General features: G+C 59.1%; 1 protein-coding gene across 1 annotated transcript in view; it reads left to right on the forward strand.

Annotated features, from left to right (window-relative positions):
* The first annotated feature begins 10,903 nt into the window (after window positions 1–10,903).
* Window positions 10,904–17,285, forward strand: part of CACNA2D4 (calcium voltage-gated channel auxiliary subunit alpha2delta 4) — an 84,398-nt gene continuing 78,016 nt past the window's right edge. The window contains exons 1-3 of the mRNA XM_059934929.1: window positions 10,904–11,025; window positions 15,326–15,407; window positions 16,703–16,819. Of these exons, the coding sequence (XP_059790912.1) occupies window positions 10,904–11,025; window positions 15,326–15,407; window positions 16,703–16,819 (321 nt within the window). The remainder of the gene's footprint in view (window positions 11,026–15,325; window positions 15,408–16,702; window positions 16,820–17,285) is intronic.

A 17,285-nucleotide genomic window follows, 5' to 3' on the forward strand; every position in this document is an offset into this window, starting at 1 on the left:
AAACAGGATTCCTCCCGCGAGAAGAAGATGGATAATTAGCAAGAGAGACAAGTGACCGACGTACGTCCCGCAGAGACGCTGAGAAGGATGCTCAGTGGGACGGAGGACGGCAGGTGCCGCGAGCTGCCCTGTGCCGGGGTCGCAGGAAGGCCTCGCTGGGAGGGAAACGACGGAACACAGAGCCGACGGGCCTCGGGGAACGAGCCGCGCGGGCGCCGGGGAAGCGCGGGCGGGCGGAGGCCACGCCGCTGCCCACCCGCTGATGCTCTGCAGCTTCCTTGCGGACTGGCTGCGCCTGGAGCATCGCTCGCTGCGCCCAGGCCGTCCTGAAACCCTGAAGGGGACATTCACGGGCCGGAGACGGCCCGCCGCCCACCGTGCTGGTCGATCACACAACTGCTGTCCCCCCACCCCCGGTTCCAGCAGGCCTCAGGTTTGGGGACACTTTCTGCCACCACATTCTTGGGGGAGGTGGGCCCGGCCACAGCCAGGAGGGGAGTCGTGATTGGTTTGAGCTGGTCATGGCTGCATGTCCTTCAGGCGTGGGCATAGAGTGCAGTCTGGCCACTGCAGAATGAGGGAGTCTGCTAGGTGATGTCTACAGTGAGGGGTCCTCACGGATGAGAGAAGCACAGGTAAAATCAGTCCCCCTTCTCCTCAAAGATCTTACCACATCTGAGTGCAATGCCTGGAACAGTGGCAGCCATCCTGTGACCATGAGGGGAGCTAGCTTGAGGACAACCCCAAATACTGAGGATTCCAGGGAAAAAAGATGGAGGAAATGGGATCTTTGGTGACACCCTTCAGCTGCTGTGTTAATCAACCCTGGAACCACCTAGACTTCCTATGTGAGACACTGAATTGTCATTATCTAAGTCAGCTGAGTAGAGGTTTTCCTGTTACTTTCAGCCCAAAGCACTAACTGAGACCCACTCCTTTCCCACACCTTTGGCATATTTAGGATGCTCCTCTGACAGCTCCCTGAAGATGCAGGCCAGGAAGAGTCTACTCTCTACCCCTAGGACCTGGGGCCCACGGTGTTGGGGGTTCTCGGGCTGCTGTCAGACTTGTCCTCCTTCGCGGGGCACAGAGCTGGGGCGAAGGCCGGGGCACACTGCTCCGGCCCTGGGTGCCCACACTCCCCTCAGGTCGGAAGGTTCTCTTGTGTCTGCCTCCTCGGCAGCCTGTGGGCTTCCCCAGGGGTAGGAACCACCGTCATCCTGGTGGCCCTGAGCCCCAGCCCGCTCAGAGCCGGTGCATGGCAGGGGCTCGAGAAACAGCAAAACAGGAAGAGAAAATGATCAGAGAAGTGGGGAGGGGGGAAGCAGGGGGGGAAAGTGAGGAGGGGCCCGGGGACGGCTGGCAGGCAAAGCTACAGGGAATGTGGCTTCCCTGGGGCACCGGCAGAGGCCCCACGAGGGGAGAGGTCAAGGCTGTGAGCCAGAAGGACAGAGACCAAGGGACCCAGAGGCCAGTGGTCATGGCCAAGTGAGCCTGCCAGCACCTGGTACCAGAGGCCCCTGGTGCCCTCTGCCTCCTGCCCCTGTGCTCTCCCCTCCGCTGCCGGGAAATGAGGGCACGGCTTAGGCTTAGGCGGATGAGCCTCCAGCTGTGCTTCCCTAAACTGCCGTGAGGCCCCCCCTGGCGCCAGTAGCTGCCTGTGTTCGCTCACCTCCACCGCTCAAGCCGCGGCTCGGCGCAGCTGCTGACGCGGGCGGAGGGGCTGCACAGACGTCCCCGGGGATGCTGCCGCCGCACACGCTCCTCAGGGGCCGCCCTCCTTCGCGGGCGACCCGGGGGGGGGGACAGTGACAGGCCGGGGGGGGCGGGGGCCACAGGCCCGAGGGGCGAGTGGGCGGTGAGGGGCGTCCCTCAGGTGAGGGACAGATCAGACCACAGTCCCTGCCCCCACGGAGGTCACACTGCCGCGGAGGAAACGCCGTGAACACGAGACATGGGGAAAATCCCGTACGTGCTGTTTGACGGCAGCCACTAAGGAGAAGGTGCTGGAAGAGGGATGAGAGAGGTCAGGGGCAGGTGATGTTTCAGACCCTACGGCCAGGACGGCGTCATCATTGAAAACGGGGCTCATTACAGTTGAAATGTAATTCACACGCCATAGACTACACCACGTTAAAGCATAGAGCCTGGCAGGTTCAGTGTGTTCACTAAGCTGTGCACCACCCCTATCGGATTCCAGAACGTTCTCATTATGGAGGGCGAGGTCTTGAGTCAAGATCTCGTGCTGGACGTCTCGTCTTCTCTCGGCCCTGGGAGGCGGGCTGGTGGGCTCCCCTGGGGGTCTTTGGCTCAGCGGCTTTCACGGAGCGGCGGGCGAGAGAGCAGGGCGTTGCCTCCTGCAGCTCCTCCGGTGGGTCACTGTGCACAGCTGCTCCCCCCGCCCCACTGCGGGCCCACCTCCTTTAGGACAGCTCACTCCGTCCAGGTTCTCAGGCCCGGGGATCGGCTCCCGCTGTTTCCTGCCCAGGAGTCTGCGGTGCCCAGGGTTTCCCTAATACACTGTCCACACCTCTGTAAAGACCCCCTTTATTAAACCCTTCCCAAGTCAACTCAGATGTGCCGTCCCTCCTGCCAGGGCCCGACCGACCGAGTCCTGATGGGAACAGAGAACAGCGACAGAGGCCAGGCAGAGCCACAGAGGGGACTCAGGCCCCCGGCGGAGCCGCTGTGGGCCCGTAGTGAGCGCGGGCAGCAGGTCACAGGCCAGGGAGGAAGCTCACGATGGGTCTGGGGCTGCAGTACAAGCTTTGGCTTTTACTCTCGGTAAGGTGGGCAGCTGTTGGGGCTTCTGAGCAGAGTGACGTGGGCTGACTTTAAAAGGACTCTCGGTGGCTGGGTTTAGAATGGACGGAAGAAGCTCAGAGAGGCTGAGCCCCTCTTCAAGGTCACAAAACTGCTAAGCCAGGTCTGTGAATGTACCAAATACTATAGATTTAGGAGGGAAAGGAGAGCAGCCGGGAAAGAGGGAGGGAAGGGTGAGAGGGAGAGAGGGAGGAGAGAGGGAGAGCAGCAGGGAATGTCGGGGTAACTGGCCGGAGTGGGCAGAGCAGCCAGGAGATGCAGAGGGAAGCCACACCAGGATGCGAGTGTCCCCCAGGGACTCTCAACCAGAGGATGAGCTAGCGTACATTTGTGTCCTTGCAGTCATGTGACTTAAAGTGACTGAGATACGCCCACGTGCACTCAGTTAATCAGCAGATAATGAACTAAATACATCAATTTGTGAAAGCTCTGGTGTATGTTGTTCCCTACTGTGTGCTGTCATACTAGATGTTGAGGATTAGAGATATAGGCAAACAGAAAGCTGCCTGGGAGGGATCATTCTTCAGAGTCCTAATTCATTAATTGAACTGTCCAATCCTAGGTAAAAATAAAATTTCAAAACTTGAAAAAAAAAAAAAAAAAAAAAGAATGGACGGAAGAGGAAGAGGGGTAAGGGCAGAGTCGGGAGGCCAGCTGTCAGAGACCCTGCAGGAAACAGGCGGGACACTCATAGTGGGATAATTGGGGAAAAGTTTCTTCTCAAACGTACGAATGGAGAGGGCACGCAGAGTAACCCGGGGCTTAGGAGCAGCTGAGCTGTAACTTCCTTCCAAGTCATGGGAAGGAAGCAGTTACTCCTGGAGTCTAAAGGGGGTGTGATGGTCAATTCCACGTGTCAACTTGACTGGGCCACAGGCACCAAATGTTTGGTCAAACATCATGCTGGCTGTGACCATGAGGGTGTGCTCTGGGTGAGAGGAAGAGTCTATAGTCTATAAATCTATAGACTTGGGACTTCCCTGGCAGTCCAGTAGTTAAAACTCTGCTTTCCCACTGCAGGGGTCACAGGTTCGATCCCTAGTCAGGGAACATGCTGTGCAGTGTGGCAGGAAAAAAAGAAGAAGAAATAAATAAATAAATAAATCTATAGACTCAAGGAAAGCAGATTGCCCTCCCTGGTGTGAGTGGGCCACGTCCAATCAGTTGAGGGTCTCAATGGAACAAAGGCTGACCCCTCCTGCAAGTAAGACAGACTCCTGCCTGACAGCCTTTCAGCTGGCACATCGCTTTTTCCTTCCTTTGGACTTGAATTGAAACACGGCGGCTCTCGGAGGTCTCCAGCTGTCAGGTCTTTGGACCCCAATGACACCACCGCTCTCCGCGTCCCCGGGTGCAGAGCCTGAGGCTTGGTCGGCTCCACAGTCGTGAGAGCGCGTTCCCTGTAATAAATCTGTTTCCCTCGCTATACACGTCCACCCGGTTCTGGCTCCCTGTAGAATCCTGACTAGCACAGGGAGGAAGCCACGCGAACAGGAGCAGCAGCGCTGGGCCGGCCTGGGCCACCCCGGCTCTCTCCAGGCTCCTGCAGGCTCCCCGCTGGGCTCGGCCGAGTGGTCCGTACAGACGACCCCCGCGGGCGGGGCAGGAGCCTGGACACGAAGCCGAAGGCGCGAACGTGCGCAGAGGGCAGGACGCTGCTGTGAGCCAGGGAAGCAGCCGGGCTGGCCGGGGCCCGGGGGGCCTGGGCTGGGCAGCAGCGGGCGGGCTCCGGATGTAGTCACAAGGCAGAGCCGGCACGAGAAAGAGGAGTCACGGCTGGCCCCAAGGGTGGTGCGGGGCAGCCAGAGGACGGGGTTGCCAGTGGCCGAAATAGCCTTCTTTGACTTCTGCAAAGATTTCTTTGGAAGAAAGGACTCAATTGCTAAAGAAAATGTTATGAAACCCCTGATGTGATAGTTGACGTTTTGTCGACACACATCCCTCTATCGCCACCTGGAGCACGGAGGGGAGGGATTCAGTGATCGGGGAAACTGAGCCTGGGTACAGGGCCTCCAGTACAGCTGTGTGTGTTCACAGTTGCTGGATGAAGGAAGGAAAGTTGACGTGGAATGATGGGAACTACTGACCTTTCCTCCTCTGCTGTGGAACTAAGCCTGGAGCCCTTATTCCTTCCATCTGTCTGTCCTTCCATTGCTCAGAGGACATGTGGGTGCTCACCAAGCATTGCAGTGCAAGGGTGTGTGCAGGGGAGTGTGTGCAGGAGGGGTGTGTGCAGGGGTGTGTGTGCAGGAGGGGTGTGTGTGCAGGAGGGGTGTGTGTGCAGGGGTGTGTGTGCAGGAGGGGTGTGTGTGCAGGAGGGGTGTGTGTGCAGGGGTGTGTGTGCAGGGGAGTGTGTGCAGGAGGGGTGTGTGTGCAGGGGTGTGTGTGCAGGAGGGGTGTGTGCAGGAGGGGTGTGTGCCGGAGGGGTGTGTGCAGGGGAGTGTGTGCAGGGGTGTGTGTGCAGGAGGGGTGTGTGCAGCGGGGTGTGTGCAGGGGTGTGTGTGCAGGGGAGTGTGTGCAGGAGGGGTGTGTGCAGGAGGAGTGTGTGCAGGGGAGTGTGTGCAGGAGGGGTGTGTGCAGGGGAGAGTGTGCAGGGGAGTGTGTGCAGGAGGGGTGTGTGCAGGGGTGTGTGTGCAGGGGAGTGTGTGCAGGAGGGGTGTGTGCAGGAGGAGTGTGTGCAGGGGTGTGTGTGCAGGAGGGGTGTGTGCAGGGGAGATTGTGCAGGGGAGTGTGTGCAGGAGGGGTGTGTGCAGGGGAGAGTGTGCAGGGGAGTGTGTGCAGGAGGGGTGTGTGCAGGAGGTGTGTGCAGGGGTGTGTGTGCAGGAGGGGTGTGTGCAGCGGGGTGTGTGCAGGGGTGTGTGTGCAGGGGAGTGTGTGCAGGAGGGGTGTGTGCAGGGGAGAGTGTGCAGGGGAGTGTGTGCAGGAGGAGTGTGTGCAGGGGTGTGTGCAGGAGGGGTGTGTGCAGGGGAGATTGTGCAGGGGAGTGTGTGCAGGAGGGGTGTGTGCAGGGGAGAGTGTGCAGGGGAGTGTGTGCAGGGGTGTGTGTGCAGGGGTGTGTGTGCAGGGGTGTGTGTGCAGGAGGGGTGTGTGCAGGGGAGATTGTGCAGGGGAGTGTGTGCAGGAGGGGTGTGTGCAGGGGAGAGTGTGCAGGGGAGTGTGTGCAGGAGGGGTGTGTGCAGGGGAGAGTGTGCAGGGGAGTGTGTGCAGGGGAGTGTGTGCAGGGGTGTGTGTGCAGGGGTGTGTGTGCAGGAGGGGTGTGTGCAGGGGAGATTGTGCAGGGGAGTGTGTGCAGGAGGGGTGTGTGCAGGGGAGAGTGTGCAGGGGAGTGTGTGCAGGAGGGGTGTGTGCAGGAGGTGTGTGCAGGGGTGTGTGTGCAGGAGGGGTGTGTGCAGCGGGGTGTGTGCAGGGGTGTGTGTGCAGGGGTGTGTGTGCAGGAGGGGTGTGTGCAGGGGAGATTGTGCAGGGGAGTGTGTGCAGGAGGGGTGTGTGCAGGGGAGAGTGTGCAGGGGAGTGTGTGCAGGGGTGTGTGTGCAGGGGTGTGTGTGCAGGGGTGTGTGTGCAGGAGGGGTGTGTGCAGGGGAGATTGTGCAGGGGAGTGTGTGCAGGAGGGGTGTGTGCAGGGGAGAGTGTGCAGGGGAGTGTGTGCAGGAGGGGTGTGTGCAGGAGGAGTGTGTGCAGGGGTGTGTGTGCAGGAGGGGTGTGTGCAGCGGGGTGTGTGCAGGGGTGTGTGTGCAGGGGAGTGTGTGCAGGAGGGGTGTGTGCAGGAGGAGTGTGTGCAGGGGTGTGTGTGCAGGAGGGGTGTGTGCAGGGGAGAGTGTGCAGGGGAGTGTGTGCAGGAGGAGTGTGTGCAGGGGTGTGTGTGCAGGAGGGGTGTGTGCAGGGGTGTGTGTGCAGGAGGGGTGTGTGCAGGAGGGGTGCGCAGGAGGGGTGTGTGCACAGGGAGGGCAGGGCCGGGGGCACACACTTCTCTCCCGCAGCGCAGGCCCGGGAACACCTCACTAGCCAACGCTCTCTGGGCAAAGGTGGGAACGTGTGGTCTGTGCGCACAGGAGCTTAGCTTGGGTTACAGACTCTTTTACATCTTTCGTGACCCTGCTCTTCTTCCTTCCTGCCCCCCTGCCTCCCTGTTCTGCCAAACTTGTAAATCACTATTGTCCCATGGATGCGGGGTCGCAGCAGGTGAGGTTTAAGTTTGATTTTGGAGAGAGCTAATATAACTATTGCCCAGTCTAGGAACAGCCTGACTTCCCCCAGTGTCTTCTCCCCCTGTTCCATTCTCTGCACCCCTAACCCCCCCCACCGAACCCTCACACCCTCCCCTGCTCCCACCCCACTACCCTCGACGTGGTGGTTTTAAGACAAGTGTGCAAATGTTTTCTGTTCTTCCCATTGAGAGGGGGGACCCGCATCTGCGCCCTCGGAGCCCGGCCCAACCTGGCTACCCACTGGTAGCCCGTGGAATACACGAGGCGAGGCTCCGTGACTTCCAAGGCAGACCACGAGGCAAAGGGTTCCACTGCGTTCTCCTGGGATCTAACTCTCAGAGCCCAGCCACTGTGCTATGAGGAAACCCAAGCAGCCCCTGAAGAGGGAAAGTCAGTCTCCCAACCCTTGGCCCCTGCTGAGGTCCCAGCCAACAGCCAGCATCAACCTGCCAGCCGTGTGAGCAAACCATCCTGCAGGTGGATCCTCCAGCGCCCGTTAAGCTGCCCCAGCTGACGCTGCATGGGATAGAGATGAGCCTTTCCTGCTGAGCCTTGCCCAGAATACCCATTTGGGAGCTCAATAGATAATTGCTTTTATTTTTAAGCCACTAAGTATAACTTAGTATGCAGTAATAACTGATATCTCACTGTTTCCTAAAAAGTGTACACAACATAGTATGCCCATGGTTTCCTACTTTTGTTCCTTCTGTTTCTTATATCCTATCTGTTCCTTATAATGACCCCTTCAAGAGGCTCCTATTGGTGAACTCCTATTCATCCTTTAAAGCCCAATTCAAATGTCCCTTTCACTATGAAGCCTTCCCTAAAATTTCTCTCCCTCTTTTTCCCACCATAAGGAGAAAATGATTGTCCCTTCCACTCTGACAAATGTGACAAATGTTTCACTTATGCATCACAGCACTCAGCTTGATTTAGCTGAGTGGTGGGTTTGAGACCAGCCTCCATGGATAGACTCTAAGTATGTATATCAAGCTTCATGTCCAGTCTTCCTTCCAACACTGTGTCTCTCATCTCCAGTGCCTGGTGAGGCGCCGACACCAGGAAGATGCCCTAGGAAAGTGGGTTAAATTTATGGGGGTTGAGATGAAAGACTGACCAAGGAAAAGCTGGGATACTCTTCCCCTCATAGCCCTTAAGAATAGAGCCGCATGTAAGTTCCCTCCTCCCTGGCATGAGTGATATGCCTTCCTGGACGACAGGTGAGGGGTGAGCCCTGAGGTCTGAGGGCCAGAGGGCTCTCTGAGGTTGGTAATGCCCTTAGCTCTTGCTCTGGCCCCACCCTTCATTTTATTCCTGCTAAGAAATCCCTCCTCTGAAGGATTCAGCTCTGAAGTCCTCTGCCCTCCCCACTGCACCCCACAGCCCCTGGGGTTTCACAAGATGCTGCAGCGAGAGGGGCCCAGTAGCTGGAATGGGCCACAGTCGGCAACGCATACACAGCAAGATATATTTTAGAGCTACCGGAAAGGCGTCTTTCTCTGCACAGCTGCACCTCGTGCTTTACCCACCACCCTAGTTTCTTTGCAGGAACTCTGAGGGCTTCCCAGCAGGCTGGGTAGACCCAGGCCACCACCATGCCTGTAAAATGAGCCATGTGACATTGACAGAGATTTCTAGCAGCTCCCAGGCTTAGACTGTTAGAGTTGGTCATGGTCGCGGTCAGCAGGCGCTAGAACAGGGAGGGGCCGTTCCGGGGGTCACAGCTCCCGTCATGTGGGGATGGTCACCCACAGTAGAGACAGAACACAGATACAGAAGTGGAGAGGAAAGTGAGCATTTATTTAAAATGGAAGAGTCCGGAGGAGGGGTAAATTAGGAGTTTGAGATTAACAGGTACCCACTACTAGATATAAAATAGATAAACAACAAGGACCTACTGTATAGCACAGGGAACTCTATTCAATACCTTGGAATAACCTATCATGGAAAAGAATCTGAAAAATATATATATGTATATCTATAACTGAATCACCTTGCTGCACACCTGAAACATTGTAAATCAACTATACTTCATTTTTTTAATTTAAAAAATTTAAAATTTTTAAATTAAAAAAATAAAATGAAAGAGTCACTCCAAATCACAAATTTTAAGAAGTTGATGAATACCACAAAAGTCACAAAGCCTAGAAAAATTACACATTCTTTTTATTTATTAATTGACCAACACGCCTCTATGGTAATTCTTCTAATCTTGGTATGATTCATAATGAAAGATACGCAGAATCCATCTGAAATTCAGCATTCCTGGCAACAATTCAAGTGCCTGTAGAAATCGCTGCCCTGCCGGGCTGAGCCTGGGAACAGACCCCCACCCACAGCGCTGACGCCCCGCTGGGGACACACAGGAGTTCGTCATGGGAACACTTGCTTCTCCAGGCGTTCCCCTGCGTCGGTGGCAGCCCTGTGTGCCGTTTTGCTGGAACCAGCAGGTTTTGTCAGGACAAGATACACCAGGAAGCCCTCTGACCTGGGGAAGGCGTGGACTGTGGCCTCACGTGGTGCTCTCACCAGTTTGGACCCACAGACATAAGAATTTTGATCAAGTTCTGTCACGTGTAATTCCCGTCGGAAGAGGAGACAGCACATGGCATGTTTGTGATTATGGCCATTCAACATCAACCCCTTCCTAACGGGAGAGCCAGGCCCTGACGAGAACCAGGCCCTCTGCTGGCAGCTTCCGTCTTTGGAAGACTCTTCCGTGGACCGGCCTGTGGCCTTTTTTCCGTCCCCTCCCGCGCGCCGCCGGCGGGGCACTGCGGGGCGGTCGCGCGGCAGCTGGGTGTCCCGTCACGAGGCCAGCAGCCCCGCAGGCAGGCAGGGAGCGTCCCTGGAGCCGCCCTGCCCTGGATGGCTGCACACAACTGTCTAGGTGGCTACACAAGCCAAACCGTTTCCCCATTGGCTTCCTCTTAGCTGGACCCCCAAGGCCCAGGGCCCCTCCGGCACCACCCGGCAGAGGGGACGTCGGTCGGAGGAGAAGCTGAAATGCAGACGGACGGAGGCCTTGAGCAGCAGGGCTTGCACTGTCTCCCTTTCACGTGCATTGGGTGCTCATTCCATACAAGGGCTGGGGGCAGGGGAGGGGCCTGGAGCTTCCCGGAAAATGGGTCCCCAGCCTAGAACCGGGGCAGGTGAGACATGGGGGAGGGGAGGCCACAGGCTGTGGACGTTACCTCTGACCTGGCCGAAGTCAGCGGCCTGGACACAGGAGCCAGCACAGGGCCCCCCCTCTGTCCCCTAGCCTCCCCGAGCCAACAGGGGTGCTGACACTGACCCCCAGGATCGTTCTGAGGCTTAAGGAGAGCATTTGTCGCAGCTCCTGGTAAGTCAGAGCGCTGGACACGCATCCAGGGCCAGTGTCACTGCGGAAGGTTGCTCTCCGGGGACGGCTCTGCCTCTTTAACGCAGGAGGCTGTGCTCTGACCCTCGTGGGGTGAGCCAGCCCTGCCTTCTGAAAGCCGGGTAATCCCGCCGAAGTCGCCGCCGCCGCCCTCCTCCTGCTGTCAGGCGGGGATTAGAGAGGAGGCCGGGGGATTAACCAGTTCATTCCGTCACACCTTCTCCCACCAGCCGCTCTCCTGGAAGCCAGCTGCTCAGGTAGGGCGGCCCCTCCGCAGGGCAGAGAAGGGACCCACACGCACACCGGGCATCGCAGCCAGGACCCGACTGCAGGCTGGGGAACCCCAGGCTCGCCCCGACCCGGAAGGCCGAAGGCTCGGGGCCGTGCCAGGGATCTGGGCAGACAGAGCTCGGGGTCGGAGGCTGCTCCGTCCTCTCCCCGGCCTGACCGCAGCAGGGGCACCTTGCCCGGACCCCCCAGGGTCCACCCAGATCCCAGCTCCACCCGCGGCAGGATGCCCTCGCACCAGCGGCCAGAGGCCTGGGCCTCCCTGCGGAAGACGGTGGTCACCCTGTGCCTGCTGTGCGGCACGTCCCTGTCCCCCGCGCGGGGGCAGGCCAGGATTCCTCTGGAAACGTAAGCCTCAAGAGCACCCGCACCCATAAGCCCTTCCCGCCCTCCCCTCTGCAGCCGACCTCAATCCTCGCCTCCCCCAGCCTCCAGGCTCTCCCAGGGCTCGGCTGCCCGCTCCCCCTGTCTGGCTGTGAAGACCTTTTCTTCTCTTCCCCAAATCTCTGCCCTATGGGGCCCTACCCTCACCCCCTGCCCAGACACCTGACCGTCCTAGGAGAGCCGAACACAGGGGCCCACACTCCTCCTGGGATGGCACGCAGTGTCCCCAGCACCTGAGGGCGAGGCTCCTTCCAGGGTGATCACACGATGAGGCCGCTGGGGTGGGAGCTAAGTTGCTGGACGTGACCATCTCGGCTCCGCAAGGATTCGTTAGGAAACATTCTGAGAGGGTAAAGCGGTCCTAAACCGACCAACAGCTCGCGCAGCCAGGAGCCGGGTGGATGTGCCCGGCGGGGGCCGAGGGGTGTCTCCATTCCCTTTCTACACCTGCCTGCCTCCCTCCAGGCCCCAGTCCTACATCCTGTCACTAAGACCAGCTCCAGGGAAGCTCTCGGTCATTCACACTTTGGTATAATCTAACTTAATGTGCGACTCTCCGGGGGTGTCTGGTCTTTAGTCCTTACTTCTGGCGGTTCCGTTAAAGACAGTTCTGATCTGTGTGGGAGCAGAACATTCTGGACTAAAGGGGCTACCTGCTCATCACACCTGAGCCCAGGAGGACAGTCAGGCTATCGCCAGCCTCGTGTCTCACAGAGGGGGGCCTGCAGCCCCACGAACGCCTGGGGTTTGTGTGGAGCTGAGCTGAGCGCGGGGTTTGAGCGGCTCTGTCCCCATCGAGGGGTCCCACCTCCAGTTGTTACAGGCCTGGGGCTGCCAGGTCACCACAGAAGACCCTCCAGTCCGCACAGCGAGGTGGGGAACCGTCTCCTGACTCTGCAGTAGAGGAAACGAGCTCAGGGAGGTTAGACGGCCACCCCACGCTCACGCAGCCAGCAAATGGCAGGGCCAGACTTGAACTCCAGTCGGCCTGGCTGGGATCTCACCTCCACACCCACTGCCAGCCTGAACTCTTCATCGTCGGAGGAGGTATTGAGAATAACCTTCATCCCCGGAGCACAGACCAGCTAATAGCACAGGCAAGCTCCAGGGACAGGCTGAGTGCCGGCTAGAGATGGCCGGAGCCCAGGCCTGCGCAGAGGGGACCGGCCACACCGGGAGCCCGAGCGCCGCCGAGGGGAGGGCCCACAGCCACGCCCGCGTCTGCACGCGCCCACCACCCTGGAGCCAGACCTCCCCCGGGCTCCTGAGCCCTGCCCCCCAGTGAATCCTTCCCAGTCTTTCCCCCGCAGAGACCGGCATCTCCCCCACGCCTTCCCCTCCCACTCAGCGCTCAGCCTCCTCTGCCTGCCCGGCTTCTGCCACCTCCCAAATCTGTCCCCACCAGGATCCCCAAAGATCTCCCCGCCCAACCCAGTACACACGCCTGGCTTCACCTCCTGGCCTGCTCTGGACACTCAGCTCTCCCTTTTTCTTGAGTCTCAACGCTCTCCCGAGTCTGCTCGGGCGCCCACGTTAACCTTTGTCTTCCTCTAATGCCCCTTCCCCCACCCCACACCCCCCGTCTGCCCCGGGAGTGCTGCTGCTCCCCCGGGTCTGTCGTCCACTCACAGACCTTCTCGGCCAACACCCCCCGCCTTGTCTGAGGCCCGTCTGCCTCAGAATCCCAGCTCCCACCCACCAACCAGTAACCCTCAGCCCTGACTCCACCTGCTAGACCGACAAACCGTTGCCATGGGCTGCTCTTCCTGAACATCACTCAAGCTTTTAAATTCAAGTTTGTGTCTTCCCAGATACAATACGAGGGACTTACCTGGCGGTCCAGTGGTTAAGACTTCACCTTCCAGGGTAGGGGGTGTGGGTTAGATCCCTGGTCAGGGAGCTAAGCTTCCACATGCCTCGCAGCCAAAAAACTGAAACATAAAACAGAAGCAATATTGTAACAAGTTCAATAAAGACTTTAAAAATGGTCCACATCCCCCCCCCCCCCGCAAAAAAAAAGATGCAATGTGTTGGGCGCCTTCTGGAGCTGGGCAGTTCACAGCGGCCCAACGGCACCCAGTAGCCCTGCCGCAGGGACCTCACCTCCTGCCTCTCCCAAGCTGCACGCATCACTTCTGCCCTCCCCAACTTGTTCCCCCATCGTCCTGATAGTCTTAATTTTATTCAATTATACCACCATCGGCTCAACCACACAAGCTGGGGACCTGGAAGTCATTTTTTTTTTTTTAATTTTCTATTTTTTTAATGGTATTCTTGTCTGCTTACATTCTTTTTATGTATGTATGTATGTATGTATGGCTTTGTTGGGTCTTCGTTTCTGTGCGAGGGCTTTCTCTAGTTGTGGCAAGCAGGGGCCACTCTTCTTGGCGGTGCGGGGGCCACTCTTCATCGCGGTGCGCGGGCCTTTCACTATCGCGGCCTCTCGTTGCCGAGCACAGGCTCCAGACGCGCAGGCTCAGTTATTGTGGCTCACAGGCCGAGTTGCTCCGCGGCATGTGGGATCTTCCCAGACCAGGGCTCGAACCCACGTCCCCTGCATTGGCAGGCAGATTCTCAACCACTGCGCCACCAGGGAAGCCCCCTGGAAGTCATTTTGTTACCGAGTCCAAGCTCGTACAGCTCACCACACAACAGGCAAATCAATCGAGAGACAAGTCGTTGGGGCAAAGAAATAGTGACTCTATTTGGAAAGCCAGCAGACCGAGAGGGTGGTGGACCAGTGTCCCAAAGAACCATCTCACCCGGGCTAGAATTCAGGCTTCTTTTATACTAAAAAGGGAGGCAGTGTGTTTGGTTGTTGCCAACTTCTTGGTGCCAGAATCCTTTGTTCTTACAGCTGCCCACATAGGTCAGGTCATGCTGTTCCTATAAACCTCCAACAAGGAAATTCCCTGGTGGTCCAGTGGTTAGGACTTGGTGCATTCACTGCTGTGGCCTGGGTTCAGCCCCCTGGTGGGGGAACTAAGATCCCCCAAGCGGAGCCTCTCAGCCAAAAAGAGAAAAAAAGAAAAACCTCCAACAAGGCAAATGTTACTCTCTCTTCTGCAAGTTTTTATCTCTATATGCATGAGAAGTGTTACACCTTTAAAGGTCAGAGTCTTGAGAATGGGCTGTCCTGTATATTTCAGGCTGTAGGCAACATTCTCAACTTGTAGCAAAAACAATAGAATACAAAGGTTAAAATAAAAGAAACAGATCCACTGTGGAGTCAGGTTTGTTCATCCCTGTTCCAGTTTTTGACCCCTCCAAGCTCCTCTATCCTCTCCACCTAGAGTTCTCGGCCAAGTCTGTCTGATGGGGGAGACTCTCCCAGACTTCAACACTGAGTCAGAGCTCACCTCTGCCAGGAAGACTTCCCTCACCACCACCCCCCCTCCCCCAGCTTCGACGGCGCCCCTTCAAACGTGGATGGCGCCCTCCGTACATGGAGGGGTGTCGCTCTAACTATCGGTTCCGCAAAGGCGAGGACTGGGCAGGGCTCATGCCCGTGCACGATGCCCAGCACATAGTAGGGCCTCGGTAATTGTCGGTCGAGTGACCGAACGAACGCTGACCTTGGCGTGACCCCGTGCGGAAACTCCTTTTGCTCCATCTGGAGAGGCTGAGGCACAGCCCCGCGTGGCCTCCCCCCCAACCAAGGGCGGGATCTCGGGGCACTTGTGGGGGCGGGTCTCCCCGTGAGGCTGCCTCGTCCTCCCTGCCCGCCGGCCCCGACTCGGCTCAGAGTCTCGGCCTCCCTGCCTCACGCTCCCTGTGCAGGGCAACTGGGGGACGACTGGCCGAGGAGCTGCGGCTGTGTGAGCCCTCGGGGTCCCCCACCCTGCCTGGCCAACCCCGACCTCGTCCCTTCTTCTCCAGCCCTCTGGGGGCGGGGGGTAGGCTTGGCTCAGGGCGGTCAGCCCTGCCCCCCAGCCCGGGGTGTTGGGATCACAGGGTAGCTGCCAAGCCTGATGGGTCCTCTGGGGCCCTGCCCTGGCCGGGAGGGACCACAGCTGCTGGTGTGTTTTCCTGGGTGTAAGTCAGTGTGTGTGGTTGCGTGTGGGCCTGTGCGTGTGTGCATCTGCGTATATGTGTGTTATGTGTGTCCTTGCATGTTTGTGCGGGCTTGTACATGTGCATTGGTGGGTGTCTCTGCATGTAGACACTTGCTTCCTGTGTGTGTGCGTGTCTGTGTGCATCTCTGCATGTGTCTCGTGTGTGCTCATGCGCGAGTGCACACACCCGTACTCCCACCGTCCTGCAGAGTGAAGCTGTGGGCAGACACCTTCGGCGGGGACCTGTATGACACTGTCACCAAGTACTCGGGCTCCCTCCTGCTGCAGAAGGTCAGTGACCGCCCCCCCTCACCCTGGGGCTCCCAGGGCAGCTGGCGTTAAGCCCTCCTGGTGGAGAAGCAGGATGTCTGAGTGTGAGGGCTCTTGGGGGCCATCGAATCCAATCCCCATTTCAGATAGGGAAACTGGGGCCCAGGGAAGGGAATGATTTGCCCAAGACACAGAGCAAGTCGGGGGGGGGGGGGGCAGTACGGTTGGGTGGCCAAGAGCGTAGTGTCAGCTCAGGGGCCCGGGAGGCCCGGGCCTAGACGGGATCGGGGGAAGGGATGGCGGGGTGAGGAACAAAGGGGAGAAGGAGCAGGGGCCGGCGGGCTGGACACAGGCCTGCTGCCTGGGGGCGGAGAGAGCTCGGCGCGAAGACCCTCGGACGGAGAGCCGCCCACCCAGCGCTCAACCTGCCGCCACGTCTCCAGGCACTGGAGAGCCACCAGGGCCCGGCGAGTCCCGTCCGGCCCTGCCTGGCCCCTGGGCAGGAGCTGAGCTGCCTGTGCACGGGCTGACAGCCGGCTTCTCACTCAGCTCCCACGAGCTCCCGTCCCGCTGGTATCCCGACTCCCAGGCCAGTGCTGAGGACGGCGCTGCCGTCCTGCTGCGAGCCGCTGAGAATCCATATTCACCACCTAAGCCCCACTGCAGCTTCAGCACCATTTTCTAAGTGCTGCGGAAAGGGGAGCCTCCGGCTTTGATGGCCGTGCTTGTCCCCTCCCCCAGGCTGGGGGCCGCTGTCCTGACCACAGGGCCGCAGCAGCAATGCCGGGTCCCCTCGCCACCCCACACCTGCTCCCCCCACCCTGTGGCTGTTCTGAGTAAAAGCCTTGCTCGTGACGCATCTTACAGTTTGGGGAACTGCGTAACTCGTGCCCAGGTGGCACTCAGGACACACGGTGAGGGAGTGCCTCCCGGGGGCCCAGATGGCGACTCAGCAACCCTCTTAATGCCCCCAGGCCCACTGGCCGAGAGTCAGGCAGCACCCACCCCTGCAGCACATGGGGGGCACAGACACCACGAGCCCCACAGCGCCTGAGAGCAGCCCCTGCGCTGGCTGTGTGACCTCGGTCGAGTTCACGACCTCTCTGGGCCTCAGCCTCCCTCTGTAGGATGTGAATCAGAGGACATCTGATAAGCGGCGTCTCTTGTCGGTTGTTGGGGGAGGTTTTACGAGGACGGAGGGCCGTCCTGGCCCCAGTGTGAGTGCACCAGTGGGGAGGGCGGAGGCCGCCGGCAGCCGGGGGTGGACGTCCGGGTACAAGATGACAGGCCTGTGTCTCTCCACGTCCCCTGAACAGAAATACAAGGACGTGGAGCCCAGTCTGAAGATCAAGGAGGTGGATGGCTTGGAGCTGGTGAGGAAGTTCTCGGAGGACATGGAGACCATGCTCCGCAGGAAAGTGGCGGCCATCCAGGTGCTCAGGCCTGCGGGCTGGGGGTCTGCCCACCCCGGACACGGAACCCCCTCCCTGAGCCCCCCTACACCACCTTCTCCTGCCTCGTAGCCCATGAGCCACAAGACCCCTATAAAGGAGGGGGTGGGGGGCAAGGGGAGAGAGGGAAGGGCCGGGCGGGCACTCTGCCTTAGGGAACAGCGTCCAGGGCTGGAGGGTCAACCCACGGTGTTAAGAAGGACCCTGCGTCAGGACCTCCGGTTCAGTGATGGGACGGAGCAGAGTGAGGGCGTAGGAGTCACGGGCTGAGTGAATGGTGGGGGGCGTGGAGGGTGGGAGCATAGCGGGGTGAGAGCGGGTGACGTGAACTCCCTCTCTCCTCCCCTTCCCTCCTCTCCTCCAACTCCCCCAGCCTCTCCCCTCCTGCCCCACAGACCCCCCTTCGTGGCACCCAAGTGCTGCCCTGATGGGGGCCCAGGGCCCAGGC

Source organism: Balaenoptera ricei, chromosome 10 (genome assembly GCF_028023285.1).
Source record: "Balaenoptera ricei isolate mBalRic1 chromosome 10, mBalRic1.hap2, whole genome shotgun sequence".
NCBI lineage: Eukaryota > Metazoa > Chordata > Mammalia > Artiodactyla > Balaenopteridae > Balaenoptera > Balaenoptera ricei.